Source organism: Aquarana catesbeiana, linkage group LG03 (assembly GCF_042186555.1).
Source record: "Aquarana catesbeiana isolate 2022-GZ linkage group LG03, ASM4218655v1, whole genome shotgun sequence".
NCBI lineage: Eukaryota > Metazoa > Chordata > Amphibia > Anura > Ranidae > Aquarana > Aquarana catesbeiana.
In genome coordinates this window covers 546,517,955-546,535,456 of record NC_133326.1, presented here as the reverse complement: position 1 = coordinate 546,535,456, position 17,502 = coordinate 546,517,955, and the positions used below count along the sequence as shown (strand labels likewise).

General features: G+C 44.2%; 1 protein-coding gene across 1 annotated transcript; it reads right to left on the bottom strand.

The window, feature by feature from the left end:
* Positions 1–800: 800 nt before the first annotated feature.
* LOC141132747 (uncharacterized) lies at positions 801–12,110 on the bottom strand. The gene is made up of 2 exons (XM_073621524.1): positions 11,978–12,110; positions 801–5,589 (listed from the first exon to the last, which is right to left on the bottom strand). Exon 2 carries the CDS (start codon positions 5,439–5,441, stop codon positions 4,482–4,484), a length of 960 nt encoding a protein of 319 aa, XP_073477625.1. The 5' UTR covers positions 5,442–5,589; positions 11,978–12,110; the 3' UTR covers positions 801–4,481.
* Between the last annotated feature and the right edge of the window lie 5,392 nt (positions 12,111–17,502).

Genomic DNA, 17,502 nt, shown 5'->3' with positions numbered 1-17,502 from the left:
CAATTTTGAGTGTCATGGCAAAGGCTGTGAGTATTTATGTACATTTATTTTTAATAAATTTGCAAAGATTTCAAACTTCTTTCACATTGTCATTATGGGGTATTAATTGTAGAATTTTGAGGAAAATTAATTGAATCCATTTTTGAATAAGGCTGTAACATAATGTGGAAAAAGTGAAGCGCTGTGAGGACATTCTGTATGCACTGTATACCTCTGTATTTGCAATGATTTGTTTGCACTACTGTTCTATTTCTGTCATTTATAATACAGTATTCTGTTAGTTCAATAAAAACCTATTAGAATCTAAATGTATTCAAAATGAATGAATGCGTTTTTTTTTTTTTTTTTTTTTTTATTATTATTGTTGATGTCATTCGTGAAAATGCTTGAATTATCTTTCCTTACCCTCTGCATACCCAAAATCAGGCTGGGAGTTGGGGTACCCATGTAAAGAGCCAGCTAGGTTCCATTTCATTACACAAAGCTATCATCCTAACATGTTCTACACACAGGGACCTGGTAACCCCCAAAGCTACTCAATCACAAATGATCATTGTTTGGCCAGCAAAAATCTTCTAATGCGTTTTTAGCTTTGTAGTATAAAATCAAATCTCACATTCACCACAATAATACTTTTTGTGAAAAGCTGCAGTAACAATTTTTTTTTTTTTGCTTCACCTACAGCAGAAACCTCACAGCTGAAATCCCATTGGCTGATTTACTGGATAATGAAGACATATGAATTTCCCCTCTCAGTAGCTGGAGAGGGACATATAGATTAAAAAGAGACCACAACAAAGTTTAACTGTAATAACTTTATTACAAATCAAACACAAGGTTAATTATGCTAAACTAATTTGTATCCAAAGTGGCCCCAAAACATAACCCAATGTTCTAGAAAATGTTCAATGCTTTCTTGGAAAACAAAGCTTTCAGAATGCCCATATACCTGTGTTATCCGCAATAGCAGGAATTTTATTCCTGTGTCCATTCTACCCATCTCAGGTCTTAGCCAAGTAAAAAAAAAAAAAAATACACACCTCCTATAATATGATAAGAGCCTCTCCTGTTGTGTGTGAACATTATGATGTATTGCAGGTGGAGAATAAAGATGTGATGGGTCAATTCATAGGTGTGGAGAGCTTGCTACTTTCCACAATTTTGCACTTTGAGTTATTTATAAAAGTGAATTGAATAGTTCAATTTGCTGCTTTAATGCCACAATTTGACACTTTACGGTTCCAGATTTTCACAAAACTGTTTTACCGCATATTCCATAAAAGCAGATCTAAACCCAAGCGACTGCCAAGGGGTGTGGCTGTTACTCAGCTCTTCCAGGTCAGAGCTTTGGAGGGGGAGAGCATGAAGTAGCATTTTCAATGAAAGAAAGATCCTAAAGAGACCCTGTCACCCAACTATTCATTTCAACAACAATCTTTCTATAAGATTATATGTATAGTTACCAATCTGTAAAAGCCTCCCTTGTATAGACAACCAAAAGCCCTACAGCTGGGAGCCACCATCTTGGATGTGATGTCAGCAGCGCCAGCAGACTTAGAGCTTTCACTCAATTGATACGCTATACTATAGAGTAGAGTATTCCCATTTTATTTTTCCCCAGTGCCTACCATAAGCACTTATCCACCCCGGCGAATTCTAGTACTCCTCTCCTACAAGTAAAAATCATTTTTTTTGCTATAAAATTACTCAGTATATGTTTTAGCAGAGGCTCTAGGGAACAAAATGGCAGTCATTGCATCTTTGTCACACGGTATTTGCGCGGTCATTTTTTCAAACGTGATTTTTTTGGGGAAAAGAAAACTTTTTTTTTTTTCATGAAAAACTGTAGTTAGCCCAATTTTTTTTGTATAAGTGAAAAGATGATGTTACACTGAGTAAATAGATACCTCACATGTCACGCTTTAAAATTGCATACACTTGTGGTATGGCGTCAAACTTAAAAATCTCTATAGGTGACGCTTGAAATTTTTTTACAGGTTAAATTTTTTGCGTTACAGAGTGCTAGAATCGTTGCTCTCGCTCTAACGTTCACGGCGATACCTCACGTGTGGTTTCAACATTGTTTACATATTTTGGCACTCGACCTACGTAGTCGTTCACTTTTGCGTGCGAGTTTGCGGGGACGGGAGAAATTTAAATTTTTTTTAATTGTTTATTTATTTTTTTTACACTTTCCCTTTAAAAAAAAAAAAATTTGATCACTTTTTTTCCTATTACAAGGAATGTAAACATCCCTTGTAATAGGAATGGTGCGTGACAGGTCCTATATATGGAGAGATGCAGGGTCTACATCTCTCCTCCAGGCTGGAAAGTATCAGATTAAAAAAAATAAAATGAACTATCTGATGCTTTCCTGCCGTCTCCCCAGCATTGTTTACTTACGCCGGCCCGGATGTGACGTCATAACGGGCCTCCGGGAGTCAGAGTTTGCCGGGGACCATCTGTCCCTTGGAAATCTCTATAGCCAACTTCCGCCGGCAGGGGATTCTTTCTCCGGGTTGCAGACGACCTGGGAGAAGCATGGGAGGGCGGCGGCAGGGGGAGGGGGGGAAGATGTCCCCTCCCGCCGCCTGTAAGAAGGATCAAGCAGCCGCTATGATTGTTCTTACGGTGAAGGGAATCACCGGTGGAAAAAAACGATATCTCCATGATGCCTGCAGCTGCAAGCATCATGCAGATATCACCACTGAAAGACCAGGACGTCATATGATGGCCAGTGGTCGGCAAGTGGTTAAAGTTTATATAGAGGAGGTGAAGGGAGGGATGGAGTAGCTGGGCCAGCACAGAGAGCAATTAGACACTTCCAGAAGAGGAGGAGAGGGCTATGACATGCTAGGAGGGGGATGGATAGAGGTGTGGAGAGGGCTATGACATCAGAGACAGAGGGGGCTGTGCTAGGAAATCGGAGTTTTCCTGGAGTAGTCACAATTTTTAGTATGTTCAAAGACACATACAAGTGAATAAAAATCATTTATGAAAAGGAAAAATGTTGCAAGTAAGCATTTTAAATACTTGATTTTTCTGTGTTTTTACCTGAAAAGCCGGTGACAGAGTCTCTTTAACGCATTTTCACGCAAACATGAATCACAAAATATAACAAGACTTAACATTACAGAACTTTAAAGTGATAGAAAGGAATGAGATTTCAATTGAGCTTTATGCCAAAAAAAAATAAAAATACAAAAAAATCCTAAGATTTTAGCAGAATGCGCAGAGGATAAACGCCAGCAAGATTGTTTGCATATGGAAAGCCCCTTTCCTAGGGTGTAAAGGGTAAGTGCACTCCTCTTATTGCCCCCAATAAATATGCACATAAAAATAAATTGTTTGCTAGAGATGAGCTTGAGCGTCCCCTGAACTCCAGGGAGAGGCAAGTATCCATTATGCTCTTCACAGGGAGTTCTGTGATTGGACATTTATTTTAGTGACAGAGTCAGTTTAAATAAAGACACACACGTTTAATGTGGCCTATGAAAAAAAACTGTCATCGGTGCATACCATTCACATGGCAGCAAGAGTACCACTCAGTATAGACACTGCAACAGTTTCAAGCTTGTCAGGCAGTAAATACTTTTGGATTTGATGAAATGCAACATATTTATTTGTCCATGCATATTTAACGAGGTGGGCAGGAGAGGCAAATACAATTTATTGTATTATTTATAGTGTATCTTAACCCAAAACATTATTTGGGATGGAGTATGGAAGCATTAGAACCTTTGTCAGGTTTTTATTGCTGCCCGTGTCCTCACTGGGAATATTCAGTCAGTGGTGGGAAAATTCAAAATTTTGAGTTGTCACAGCAACAGAAATAGAGGAGAAATCTTCCAACGGGGACGATTCAAGCAGTGCTTTCCCCTTACTTTGGAGTGATTTCCATTCACTTCCTGGTGTGCCGACAGGAAGTAAAACTATGTCTGTCCAATTAGATAGTTTGGATTAGATAGATAAAGATTGGATGGATAGATCGATTAGATAGATCTTCCCAGTGGGACACATATGAAGAAAAAAAAAAAAAAAAAAAGTTTTGGCTCAAGACTGGCCATTCATTATACAATTTTCTTGTTCGATTTCCTTTAGATTTACCTTAAACTATGTAGTACAAGGGCCTACCTGATTCCATGCAATTTGAAAGTGTTTAGGTATGACCCCATATTATATGGTTTTGGTAAATCTAAGAAAATTGAAGAAAATTGTATACTGTATGGCCAGCCTTAGATACACTTTAAGTGCACTTACCTCTGAAAGATAATGTGCTAGGGAGCAAAACTCCTGTGCCACAAGCCACAGATGGAAGCAGCCAGTCTCTAACTCCAAGTAATGCCACCAGCACTGACACTTAAATGGCCCAGCTGTAAGGCTGTGGAACTACTTTGAAACCAAAAAGTCAGAGGTTAACAGTTTTCATCTGAGGCTTCTCACACCTTTCGAGAGATGGTCAGGCTTCCAGCTGCAGAGGCTTAGGTTTTATAGCTGAGGGAATGAGGTCCCAACCTCCTGGAATCAAGACCAGCCTCCTCCAGGGCAAACGTTAGCACCCGGCTGAACTGGAACTGGGTGAGCGGCGTGCCGTTCTCGTGGATAAAGAAGTTTCTGCCGCCTTCTGGCCTGATCTCCAGATACTTCTTCATCCTGCTCACTGGGCACAGGAACTTGTCCTCCCGCTTCTTCACCTCCACCCATTGGCTCTTATTTGAGCGTGATTTCTGCGTTTTGCAGAATACCGAATTGCGCTCCATGATCACATCCTTAAAGACCAGGCCCGTGCCATCTTCATCCTTGGACCTGGCCGCTAGCTCCTCCATGTCAAACTGTCCATAGAAGGCCAAGGTGAAGACGGCACAGAACAACCTGCTCTCGTTGTTGTCAAAGCAGACCTTCTTGGTGGCGTAGAGCACGGCGCCGAGCATTTCAGGAGTCAAGAGCTCCCCGGTGTCACCGTTACTCTCCGTCTCTGCATTGTCCTCCATCTCCTTATTCCTCCAGCTGGTTAGCATTTGCTGGATGATGAACTGCTTCGTGACATCCTTCTTCTCCATCATCTGCAAGCAAAAAGAAATGCCGGCCAATGTGCTGACAACCTTTGCCCTGCTATGCCCACTGGCGATTAAATGCTCAAAGAAGTCCACCATGATCTTCTCAGCTTTGCACCAGCCTCTCTCCCGCACAGACTTCTTAAACTGTATCCAGCTTTTCCATGAGGAAAGGTATTTCTCCCAAGTCCGAGGGGACAGAATGGAATTTATCAGGTCCTGAGCTTCATGGTTGCACCCAGGCCTAAAATCCAGTGTGCCTTCATCAGATATGGTGACAAGGTCTTTGTGCCCGCTGTAGTTCTCCTCTCGTTCTCTGGATGCTCTGGGATAATCGCTTGAACAGGATGCCCCCGAAGTGGACATGTCTCGGAGATCGCAGCTCATCAACTTCAAGAAGAACAAGGGTAGCTCCAATACAGATGTTTGCCAGTTAACATACCAACTGCAGTGCTTGACAGTCCCATAAGCGTAGATGCTGCGACAACAGGTCCTTGGAATAGGGTGACAGACAGGGTTTTGTCTCAATTAATCCCTAAACGATTTGGAAGCAAATAACAGTATTTGGTTACAAGCTATAATGATGCAGATGGCAGCAAAGCCACAGGGATGCAACTATGATAATTGGAAAGATACAAAGGCACAAGGTAAAACAATGGATAGATATAATTAGATAGATAGACAAAATAAAGCTGGCCATACATTATACAATTTTTCTTATTCAATTTCCTTTAGATTTACCTTCAACTATGTAGTGCAAGGACCTGCCTGATTGCATACAAATTAAAAGTGTTTAGTTGTGACCTCATATTATGTGGTTTTGGTAAATCTAAAGGAAAACTGTACAAGAAAATTGTATAATTTTTCAGCCTTAGAAATATAGAAAAAGATACAGTAGAGAGATAGAATAAGATACGGTACAGAGAAAGATACGGTAGAGAGATTGGGGAATGGGAACATTTGTCATGGGAACAAATTGTCATGATTCAGTAAATAAAAAGGTTTAGTCCACCTAAGAAAGAGATTTCTGCTATATGTGGAATATGGTAGGTAGTCCTGCTCCTCTTGTTGCATCCTCCACAGTACTCAGATGCAAACATTTAACCACAGAGGAATATGTCAATTCTTTAATGACATCTAAAATACTGATTTATCAGTTTTTGGCTCAGTAACCCTTAAAAAATTATTTTCCTGCAGCCATGTGACACTCCCTGGAGATGAACTTACATTATTGTCGTTGAGGTGAATCGCATTAGTCACAGTGAGCTTCGGACATCCCCTGTAAGGTCGTGTCCTGGGGTACACCAAGAACAGCTAGATTCCAGACTTTGTTGTGTGCTGCGTTCTGACAAAGCCTTATACTTACAACGTTCCTCTCAGTTCCATGAGGGCCCCCAGGGGCCACAGGTGGTGATGTACAAACAATACAGTGACATATGGGAATTCAGAGCTTTAACCCCTGGCAGTCTGGCACAATTCTATCCCTTAATCACCCAACTAATTAACAATCAGAATAGCAGAAACACATCACCGCATGTTAAACTCTGAAAACCATTTATAATCACACAGGAGACTATAAAATTACTCAGCAGCTCGACCTTAACCCCTCGCTTACAAGGGTCTTCTTCACTGTGTATTGAAGTCAACATGTCACAGATGAGATGGCTACCAACAGGGGTTAATCTGATATTAGTGAGCGACTGAAAACTTTCCATGGTGATCAGGCCCCCTTACCTAGAAAACACATATCGCCACCACCATGGTACAACATGCTCAAGTGTTTTAATAAACAGTTGTAAAAATAACGGAGTTGGAATAAAGTCTGTCTGATTTAATAAAAGCAAAAAAAAAAAAAAAAAAAAAAGCAGCATGACACGTGATAAAGATCATGCAGACATGAGAATGGTAGGAGACCATCATAATGGGCACAGAAGCTGGGCAGACCTGGGAAATTAGCACAAACATGGTGGGAACCCCTCATAATGGGCACAGCAGGTGTTTAAACTCAGGAGCTCTGCACAGGGATGTGGGAGCCTCTGATAATGGGTACAGCAGATATGCAGACCTGGAAACTCAGCACAGGGATGGTGGGAGACCTCCATAATGGGCAATACAGGTGTGCAGACTGAAGAACTTAGCACAGGAATGGTGGGAACCCCTCATACTAGGCTCAGCAGATTTGCAGATCCCCCAACTCAGCTCAGGGATGGTGGGAGCACTCCATACTGGGCACAGCAGGTGTGTAGACACTGGAAATCAGCTCAGGGATGATGAAAATGCCTCATAATGGGCACCTGGGAACTCAGCGCAGGGATGGTGGGAGTCCCTCATAATGGACACAGCCAGTGTGCAAGCCCAGGAACTCAGCACAGGGAAGGTGAAAACCTCTCATACTGGGCACAGCAGATGTACAGAGCCATGATGCACTGCAATGATGGAGGGGAAACCTCTCATAATGGTTACAGTAGGTGTGCAGAGCTGGGAACTTAGCACAGGGTGGTGAGAACACCTCGTAACAGGGACAGTGGTTGTGAAAACCTAAGCATTCAGGACAGGAATGGTAGGAGACCCTCATAATGGACACAGCAGGTGTGCAAATCCAGGACCTCAGCACAGAGATCTGACCAATGGAGACCATGAGGGTTAGAACATTTTAATGGGAAAGTGAGTGTGGAATGGAGTATAGAATAAACATACACTAATGGAGTGACTCAGAGTATCATCCATAGGCGTGCACAGGGGGTGTGCCTGGGCACACCCTAATCGCTACTCAGTAATCCCCCTACTGCTTGGGCTTCCCTCCTCTTCTCTCTCTCTGGCTGCTGTGGGGGAAATTTCAGGATGGAGAGTGGGGGAAGGGGCTAGTAAATATGTAATTTACTGGACCATACCTTTTCTAAATGAACACAGTGAACACACTGGCTCACTGTGTCCATTCATAACTGAGGCATAGTAAACTGTTTACTATGCTTCAGTTTCTGAATGAACAGGAAGCCGCTCAGCACAGAGCACTTCCCTTTCGTGACAGGATCACCAGGGATTATTTTATTGAAAGCTTCAGGATTTAAAAAGATTGGAAACTATTTTTGAATTGACATTAAACGTTAATGATTATATGAGATTATAGCTTTTTTTTAATACACTTTGAAAATGTTTTAGAGCTTTTATAACTGCTAGAAAATTTTGTAATTGAAAGGGAACGCAGGGGTGGGGGGGTTACTAAAACTGGCGAATGCAGAATCTACTGCAGCTGTGCATAGAAACCAAGAAGCTTCTAACTTCAGTTTTTTCAATCAAGCTTTGACAATAAGCCTGGTTCATACTGGTGCGGCTTTCAAATAGCACTACTTCAGCACAATTTCAAGACCGCATAACAGTGCAATTTGCACTGCCGATTTCACTGCGGCTTGCGACTTCATTTACCAGAAATCTATGCAATTAGCAATGAAATCGGTAAAAAGTAGTGCAGGAACCTTTTTCATAATCGCTGCAACGTGAGTCGCAGCGATATGAACTGTTCCATTGCTGGCAATGGAGTGTGACTTGTCATGCGATCAAATCGCATGACAAGTCGCACTGGTGTGAATGGGGACTTAAACCTAGAAGCTGATTGGTCTCTATACACAGCTGCACTATATTCTGTGTGCTTCAGTTTTAGTAAATCCCCCATAGTGTTTTTGTATTTATTTTATTTATTATGTCTAGGAATACAAAATATGCATGAAGATAAAAACCTTCTGTGTGCAGTAGCCCCCCTAATACTTACCTGAGCCCTCTTTCGATTCAGCAATGTCCACGAGAGCCTTGCCTCTCCGGGGACTCGCACTCCTGATTGGCCATTGGCTCCCGCTGCTGTCAATCACAGCCAGTGAGCCAATCAGGTGACGGAGGGGGCAGGGCCGAGCCGCAGCTCCATGTGTGCATGGACACACAGAGCCATGGATTGGGAGCGCGCCTGCGTGGGTGCCCCCACAGTAAGCTACTTGCTGTGGGGGCACCTGGCAGCAGGGAGGAGCCCCGACGTGGGACCTGAGAAGAGGAGGATCCTGGCTGCTCTGTGCAAAATCACTGCACAGAGCAAGCAAGAATAACATGCTTGTTTTTTTTTAAACCAAGGCTTTAATATTACTTTAAGTAACTCTTAAACATTATGTATTATTAGTTTCTATTTCATATTCATCCAATAGGTGGAGCTATATGTTCACAATTTCATCTGGCAAGGGCTTTGTGTTCACACTTCTCTGGTGCAGAGCCACTCTGCTACTTTTTGTTCTGGCTTTACTACCTGCTGGATCTCCTCCCTGCCCTAGTTCACATTGAATGCGGCTTTGAAATCGTGCGACTTCAGCTGAAATTGCACAATTTCAAAGCCGCATGCCAGTGCAACTTGGAATACATCTGTGTGGCTTCATGCACAAATGTCTCTGCAAGTTGCACCTGAAATCGCCAAAAGTAGGCCAGTAACTACTTTTTCAAATCGATGCGGCACCACAAAGTCAGCGTCGCACCGATTTGAACAGTGCCATTGCCGACAATAGGGTGCAACTTGTCATGCAGTTTGACCTGTCGCTTGGGTGTGAATGGGGGTGATCCAGAGTTAAGCCTCATGCACATGGGAGGTATATATGCATAAAATATGCATAGCGTAAAAAAACGTTTGCATCGGAATTTACCCGCACATTCGTAAAGGACATGTTTTCCCAAACGCGTTTGAGAAAACATGCCATGTGTGTGGGTAAACGCAGATTCACTGTACAGGGGTGTAAAGCCATTTACTTCTATGACAGGCTCTACACCCCACCTCCTGCTCCCTAGCCACAGAAAAATAGTTTTTTTTATGCTATCCATTTTTAAAAGAGAAGTATGGGTTCACAAAAAGCAAACACATACACACCTAGATGGCTGCGGTATTGATCTGATGGTGCGGCTGTCCCTTGCCAGCTCTACACTGAGTACTGAGCGATCAACTTACTTCTCGGTCTTCAGTGAGTAGAGTAATGACTCTGTCACCTTTCTGTGCTCTGCCCCTCCAGTGCTCACTGGGGTGCTGGGCTGTGGAGGGGATGGGAGCAGCAGACACTCAGTGGCGCGTTGACAGACTGACCCAGCTGCCGGTCAGGCATCTAGGATGCAGTGGCAGCCCGTCCATTAGGGGCATCGCCCCCTCTTTCCACATCACCCCCTATATGCAATGGATAGATTCATGCATAGCATGAATCTATCCACAGCCGCCCCGGTCTTCCCCCTATTCATGGCCAGGGCCCCTTTTTAGGGCACCGGGTGCATGAATTATAGCGGTCAGTTTTTTTTCTTTTTTTTAAGCACCTGATTAGAGGCAGAGCCTCTAATAGGCATCAAAATGAGGATGGCTTGGGTCGCAGAGGATGCGAACGGAGCCCACTGGGGTGTGTTACAACAGCGAATGAACATTCGCTGTTGAAACACTGATCTTCAATCTGGCCAATCAGAAGCGTGTGAGACCCGTCCGTTTTCCAATTGGCAAAAAGAGAAGACTCCTGATTGGAGAAAAAAGAGCAGGAGAACGGGAGGCCACCGGTGACGGGGTAAGTGCTTGCTGACTACCTACCAACTGGGGTGGGGGGTTGGTTGGCATACTGTTTGCTGCGCCCCCCCCCCCAAAAAAAAAAAAAAATGTCACCGGCCGCCACTGCTGGGATGATCCCAACATTATTGTCAGGATCCCTGCAGAGCTCTGCGACGTCAGCCGATGGAGGGCTTTAGCCCACTGTTGGCTGAATCTGGGACACAGGAGTGAAGCCAGCCTTTTGTATGGAACAAGGGGCAGTGTTGAATAAATCAGGGCAGCTGATGAAGAATATAATACTTGTTTTTCTGGGGATGAGATAAAACTGTGGAGTATTTGTTACCTTAATGCCTCGTACACACGATCGGACTTTCCGAAAACAAAACCGTGGATTTTTGTTCAAAGGTTGTTGGCTCCAACTCGTCTTGCATACACATGGTCACACAAATGTTGGCCAACAATTATGAACGTAGTGACGTACGGCGAGCCGATAAAAAAGAAGTTCAATAGTCATGTAATATCTCCATTACGAACGCTAGTTTTACAAGACCGAGCGCTTCCGGCTCGTACTTGATTCTGAGCATGCATGGACTTTTGTGCGACGGACGTGTGTACACACAATCGCAAAGTCTGACAACAAAGTTTTGTTGGCGGAAAATTTAAGAACCTGCTAGCCAACATTTGTTGGTGGAAAGTCCGACAACAAATGTTCGATGGAGCGTACACACGGTCGGACTTTCAGCCAACATTTCCCGTCGGAAAATCCGACCATGGGTACGCGGCATAACTCCCCCCAGCTTAGAGTTGCTACCTCATCCCTTTAAACCCGAACACATTAATTACACAGGTTCTGAGGCTAATTTCATGCATATAAGGCACCGAGTTTAATTACCACCTTAATCGGTCACAGAAACTGTAATTAATATGCGTTCGGTTTTAAAGGGATGAGGTGGCAACCCTACCCCCGCTGCACAATGTGGTTTCATCCACCGACCCGTACATCACTATAGGACTTAGCTGTAATGTAAGGGGACAAAGGAAGGAGCCAAAGCACGGTGGGGGGTGCACCTGACACTCCCAGAAGTGTCCATTGTTAAAGTCTGCAGTGCTGGACGGGGGGTGAAGACAGGCTACAGGAAAGGTAAGTACAATCCCTCTTGTTGGAAACCTGCCTCAGATATGACTGTTACCATTTAAGATGGTGCTAGACACATGGCTGAGCCCTTCATGTTTTATTGAAAAACAGCAGGAATACAGACACAGGAAGTTCCTTAAAGCATACCTTCAGTCATTTATACATGTTCCCCTCTAATAAATCTTTTGCCCTTGCTGGTTTAACTTTGGATAGTAAAACATTTTTTTTTCTGCCAGTAAATACCTTATACAGCCCACTACGTCTTTCTTGTCTGGTGCTTTGCCTAGGCTAGTGACTTCCTGTTCAGCTCTCTCTCTCATTCACACTCTCGTGAGAGTTTGCCAGCATGGGAGGGCCTGGATGAGGGAGGAGACTGCACAAATCCATGTGTATTCATCAAGAGGGAAGTGTCCGTCCGTCTCCAGGAAGTGAACAGGCAGCAGCTTCAGCTGCCCACAGTTAAAATGGCTGCAGCCAGCTTAGTGGAAGGAGATTTCTGCTGCATATGTTGGAGGTACAAAATCACAGTATTTGTAAAATAATATGCAAAGTGGTTGGAGGGAAGCTTCAGAATGGTGTTTTTATTACAAATTACGTGAGCAGACTGCAGTTCCTCTTTAATAACCATGAAGTTCCACTAGGAAGAACATTCCGTTCAACTAAAATTACACAATAGCACCACCTAGAGGCAGAACTAGTAATCACAGTATACTATATCAGAATAGTCATTGCTTCTATGTCTGTATAAACAGCATGCTAACCTGTTGGTACAAAGACCAAGTCCCCATTCAAGCGGTTGTATGCCCACTAAAAAAAAAAAAAAAAAAAACCTGTAAGGCAAAGGCATAATGAGCTAGTATGCACCGTATACTAGCTCATTATGAAATACTTACCTTAGAACAAAGCGCCGGCATCACCTCCCGGTCACCGCTGAGGGAGCTGACATGTTCCCTCTGCCTTTCTTCCAGGTTCACGGCTGCGGCGCTGTGAGTGGGCGGAACCGCGATGATATCACTCCCACGCATGCGCGATAGGGTTACCACCCGGACAGTCCGGGTTTTGAATCATGTGTCCGGGTTTCAGTCCACCTGAAACCCGGACACATTGTTCAGACAGGAATATGGCTTGTAACAGGGCTTGACAGGAGGGTGAGGGGGTACTATGTGTGCTGCATTACTATTCTCTTTGGAGTGCCCAAAAGTGTCCCACGTCTGTTATAATCCTATAGTGAATACTAAAACAAAAAAAATGTACTGTGCGCCGCTAAAGTGTTCGGGTTTGGCTTGAAAAAAAAGTGGCAACCCTAGCGCGCGAGGGAGTCCTCTTGCCGGCAAGGAGCTCTGATTTTACGGGAGCATCTGCCAGACCTTCAGAGCGCATGCGCCGCTGACATGTCAGTGGCTGCATGCAAGGTGATAATCTCCTAAACTGTACAGGTTTAGGAGATATTCATTTTACCTACAGGTAAGCCTTATTATAGGCTTTCCTGTAGATAAAAATGTGAAAGCGGGGTATACAACTGCTTTAACAGAATTTTGCCGAACACCCCTGATACTGATAGTGAGGGAAAAAAGTATTTGATGTTCTGCTGATTTTGTACGTTTGTCCACTGACAAAAAAATGATCAGTCTATAATTTTAATGGTAGGTTTATTTTAACAGTGAGAGACAGAATAAAAAAAAAAATATCCAGAAAAACACATTTCAAAAAAGTTATAAATTGATTTGCATTTTAAAGCGGAGGTCCGCCGAAAAAAAAATATTAAAAGCCAGCAGCTACAAATACTGCAGCTGCTGACTTTTAATATGTGGACACTTACCTGTCCAGGGAGCCCTCGATGTCGGCAGCCAAAGCCGATACGTCCGTCGGCTCTCGGCTGCTGCCGCCGCCATCCTCGTTAAGGGAATAAGTGCGGCTTCACTTCCTGGTTCCCTACTGCGCATGCGCGAGTCGCGCTGCGCGTCCTCTCTGGTCCCTGCTGTGTTCTGGGACCTGTGTGTCTCCCAGAATACAGCGGGGAGGACAGTGTAGGCGCCAGAAGTGGCGTAGGTCACCGCAAGCGCCGCGGTGATCTATGCCAGGAAGTTGGAGCAAATACCTGTATTAGACAGGTATCTTCTCCCTCCTCCCCCCTGAAAGGTGCCAAATGTGACACCGGAGGGGGTGAGGAATCCAAAAAGTGAAAGTTCCATTTTTTGGGTGGAACTCCACTTTAACGAGTGAAATAAGTATTTGACCCCTTTGCAAAACATGACTTAGTACCTGGTGGAAAAACCCTTGTTGACAATCACAGAGGTCAGACGTTTGTTGTAGTTGGCCACCAGGTTTGCACACATCTCAGGAGGGATTTAGTCCCACTCCTCTTTGCAAATCCTCTCCAAGTCACTAGGTTTCGAGGCTAAGGTTTGGTAACTCAAACCTTCAGCTCCCTCCACATATTTTCTATGGGATTAAGGTCTGGAGACTGACCAGGCCACTCCAGGACCTTAATGTGCTTCTTCTTGAGTCACTCCTTTGTTGCCTTGGCTGTGTGTTTTCGGTCATTGTCATGATGGAATACCCATCCACGACCCATTTTCAATGCCCTGGCTGAGGGAAGGAGGTTCTCGCCAAACATTTGACGGTATATGGCCCGGTCCATCCTCCCTTTGAAGTTTTCCTGTCCCCTTAGCAGAAAAACACCCCCAAAGCACAATGTTTCCATCTCCATGTTTGACGGTGGGGATGGTGTTCTTGTGGTCATGGGCAGACTTCCTCCTCCTCCAGTTGAGTTGATGCCAAAGAGCTTGATTTTAGTCTCATCTGACCATAGCACTTTCACCCAGTTCTCCTCTGAATAATTCAGATGTTCATTAGCAAACTTCAGAGGGGCCTGTACATGTGCTTTCTTGAGCAGGGGGACCTTGCGGGCACTGCAGGATTTCAGTCCTTCAAGCGTAGTGTGTTACCAATTGTTTTTTTGTTGACTATGGTCCCAGCTGCCTTGAGATCATTGACAAGATTCTCCTGTGTAGTTCTGGGCTGATTTCTCATCGTTCTCATTATCATTGAAACTCCACAAGGTGAGATCTTGCATGGAGCCCCAGGCGGGGGGAGATTGACAGTTATTTTTTGTTTCTTCCATTTGCGAATAATCGCACCAACTGTTGTCACCCTCTCACCAAGCTGATTGACGATGGTCCATTCCAGCCTTGTGTAGGTCTACAATCTTGTCCCTGACATCCTTGAACAGCTCTTTGGTCTTGGCCATGGTGGAGAGATTGGAATCTGATTGATTAATTGATTGCTTCTGTGTACAGGTGACTCCTATACAGGTAACAAGCTGAGATTAGGAGCACTCCCTTTAAGGCTACTTTCACACTGGGGCGGGCGGGCTATTTTTAGCTCCGCTTTACCATCGTTATAGCGGTGCTATTCGGCGGCTAGCGTGGCAGTTTTAACCCCCGCTAGCAACCAAAAAAGGGTTAAAACCGCTGCGTCGCTTTGGCGGCGCTGCCCCATTGATTTCAATAGGCAGGGGCGCTTTAGGAGCGGTGTATACACCGCTCCTGTAGCGCTGCAAAGATGCGGCTTGCAGGACTTTTTTTTACCGTCCTGCAAGCGCACTGCTCCAGTGTGAAAACCCTCGGGCTTTCACACTGGAGAGACAGGAGCTATGCAGGTGCTATTTTTAGCGCTGTAGCGCCTGTAAAGCACCTCAGTGTGAAAGTAGCCTAAGGCCCCTTTCACACTGGGGCGGTTTGCAGGCACTATTGCGCTGTCTTTCCAGTGTGGAGTGGTGCGCTAACAGGACGGGGAAAAAAGTCCTGCTAGCAGCATCTTCGGAGCGGTGTATATACCGCTCCTTCAACGCTCCTGCCCATTAAAATCAATGGGACAGCGCGGCTATACCACCGGCAAAGCGCCTCAGCAGAGGCGCTTTGCGGTGGTTTTTAACCTTTTCTCGGCCGCTAGCAGGGGGTAAAACCGCAAAGCTGACCCCGCCTCAGTGTGAAAGGGGCCTAAGAGAGTGCTCCTAATCTCTCCTTGTTACCTGTATAGAAAACACCTGGGAGCCAGAAATCTTGCTGATTGATAGGGGATCACATACTTATTTCACTCATTAAAATGCAAATCAATTTATAACTTTTTTGAAATGCGTTTTTCTGGATATTTTTTTTTTGTTATTCTGTCTCCCACTGTTAAAATAAACCTACCATTAAAACATAGACTGATAATTTCTTTGTCAGTGGGCAAACATACAAAATCAGCAGGGGGTCAAATACTTTTTTCCCTCACTGTACATGTTGGCGCTGTCATGGAGCAAGAGGAACATATTTACACATATGGTGGGAATGCAGTCATATTCGCCCCTTCTGGAGGCAGATTTTTCAGATTTACAATGAAGTATACAACAAATCTCTCACCCCCTCCCCTAAAATTGCCCTCCTATCTACCCTCCCGGGTTGGATCAAATCCCAAAAAGGGAACCTCCTCCGGTTTTTCCTTTCGGCTGCACGTCAGCTCATCACTAAGTTCTGGAAAACTGAGGTTATTCCCCCTCTACATAGATGGGTTGACATTCTCATTAACACCATGCTCATGGAGATGTAGGCGAGAGAAAAAGACATATAGGAAAAAACATACCAAACTATTGTATATATGGCTTCATTGTTCCTCCTCTGACAAACTGCTGAGGAGGTCCTCTGCTTAATTTGGTTTCCCCACCCCATTGCGACCTGCACTCACAGAAGATGTCGCAGTCCAGATACTCAATACGGAGTCGCTATGATCACTATGTACTCTGCAGAAATGTCATACTGAATACTGTATCTACCTCCCTCTTCCCTTCTCTCTTTTCCTACTCTCCCAATTCCCTTCTGCCTCTTTTCTCCACTCCTCTTGGCATATACTCTACCTGACTTAACTCACCAGTTATTATTTTGCAATACATTGCTTCCAATTATGATGTTCGATTCATCTATTTGTGTAATGTTGACTTTTGTTTATTACTTTTTCCCATCCCCTTCTTTTCTTCTGTACCCCTTATTGTTTAATTTGATAAAAAGCTACAAAAATAACAGAATAAAAATATATTCATAATCATAAATACTGTAGCTGCTGACTTTTAATATAAGGACACTTACCTGTCCAGGAATCCCATGATGTCAGCACCCCTAGCCGATTCGTCAGTCTGCTTTGGGTGCAGGCACTGGCATCTTCACTAAGGTAAACACTGGAGCCTTGCGGCTTTACAGCCTGTTTTCTACTGCACATGCGTGAGTCGCGCTGCACTTTCTGAATGGTTTCGCTGTGTTTAGCGACCTGTGCGTCTCCAAGAAGGCAGCGGGGGGGGATTGGGGGGGGGGGGGCGGAAATTTTGTAGATCACAGTGGGAGCGGGTACCTGGTTTTGACAGGTATCTGCTCCCCCCCCCCCTCCAAAAAAAGTGCCAAATATGGCAGCAGAGGGGGGAGGGTGCGAACAAGCGGAGCTTTCCCTTTTTGGGCATTACAAGGCACCTTTATTTGGTTTGATTCCAACAGAGAGAGTCGCTTTCTAAAGGTGCTATTGACATGAAATTTTCACCACATGTCGGTAGCAACCCATGCAATCCATACATACAAAGAAACCAAAACAAATAAGTTCAGAAACTAAGTTATGTGTAATAAAATCTAATCACACAGGGAAAAGGTATTGACCACAAGAAAAAAGGGTGGTGCAAAAAGGCATGGAAAGTTAAGACACCAGCTGAAATCTATCAGTAATTAGAAAGCAATCCTGCCCCT

Excerpts from the sequence above, each read along its gene's own strand:
- LOC141132747 (XM_073621524.1), bottom strand. The coding sequence starts at position 5,441 with ATGAGCTGCGATCTCCGAGACATGTCCACTTCGGGGGCATCCTGTTCA.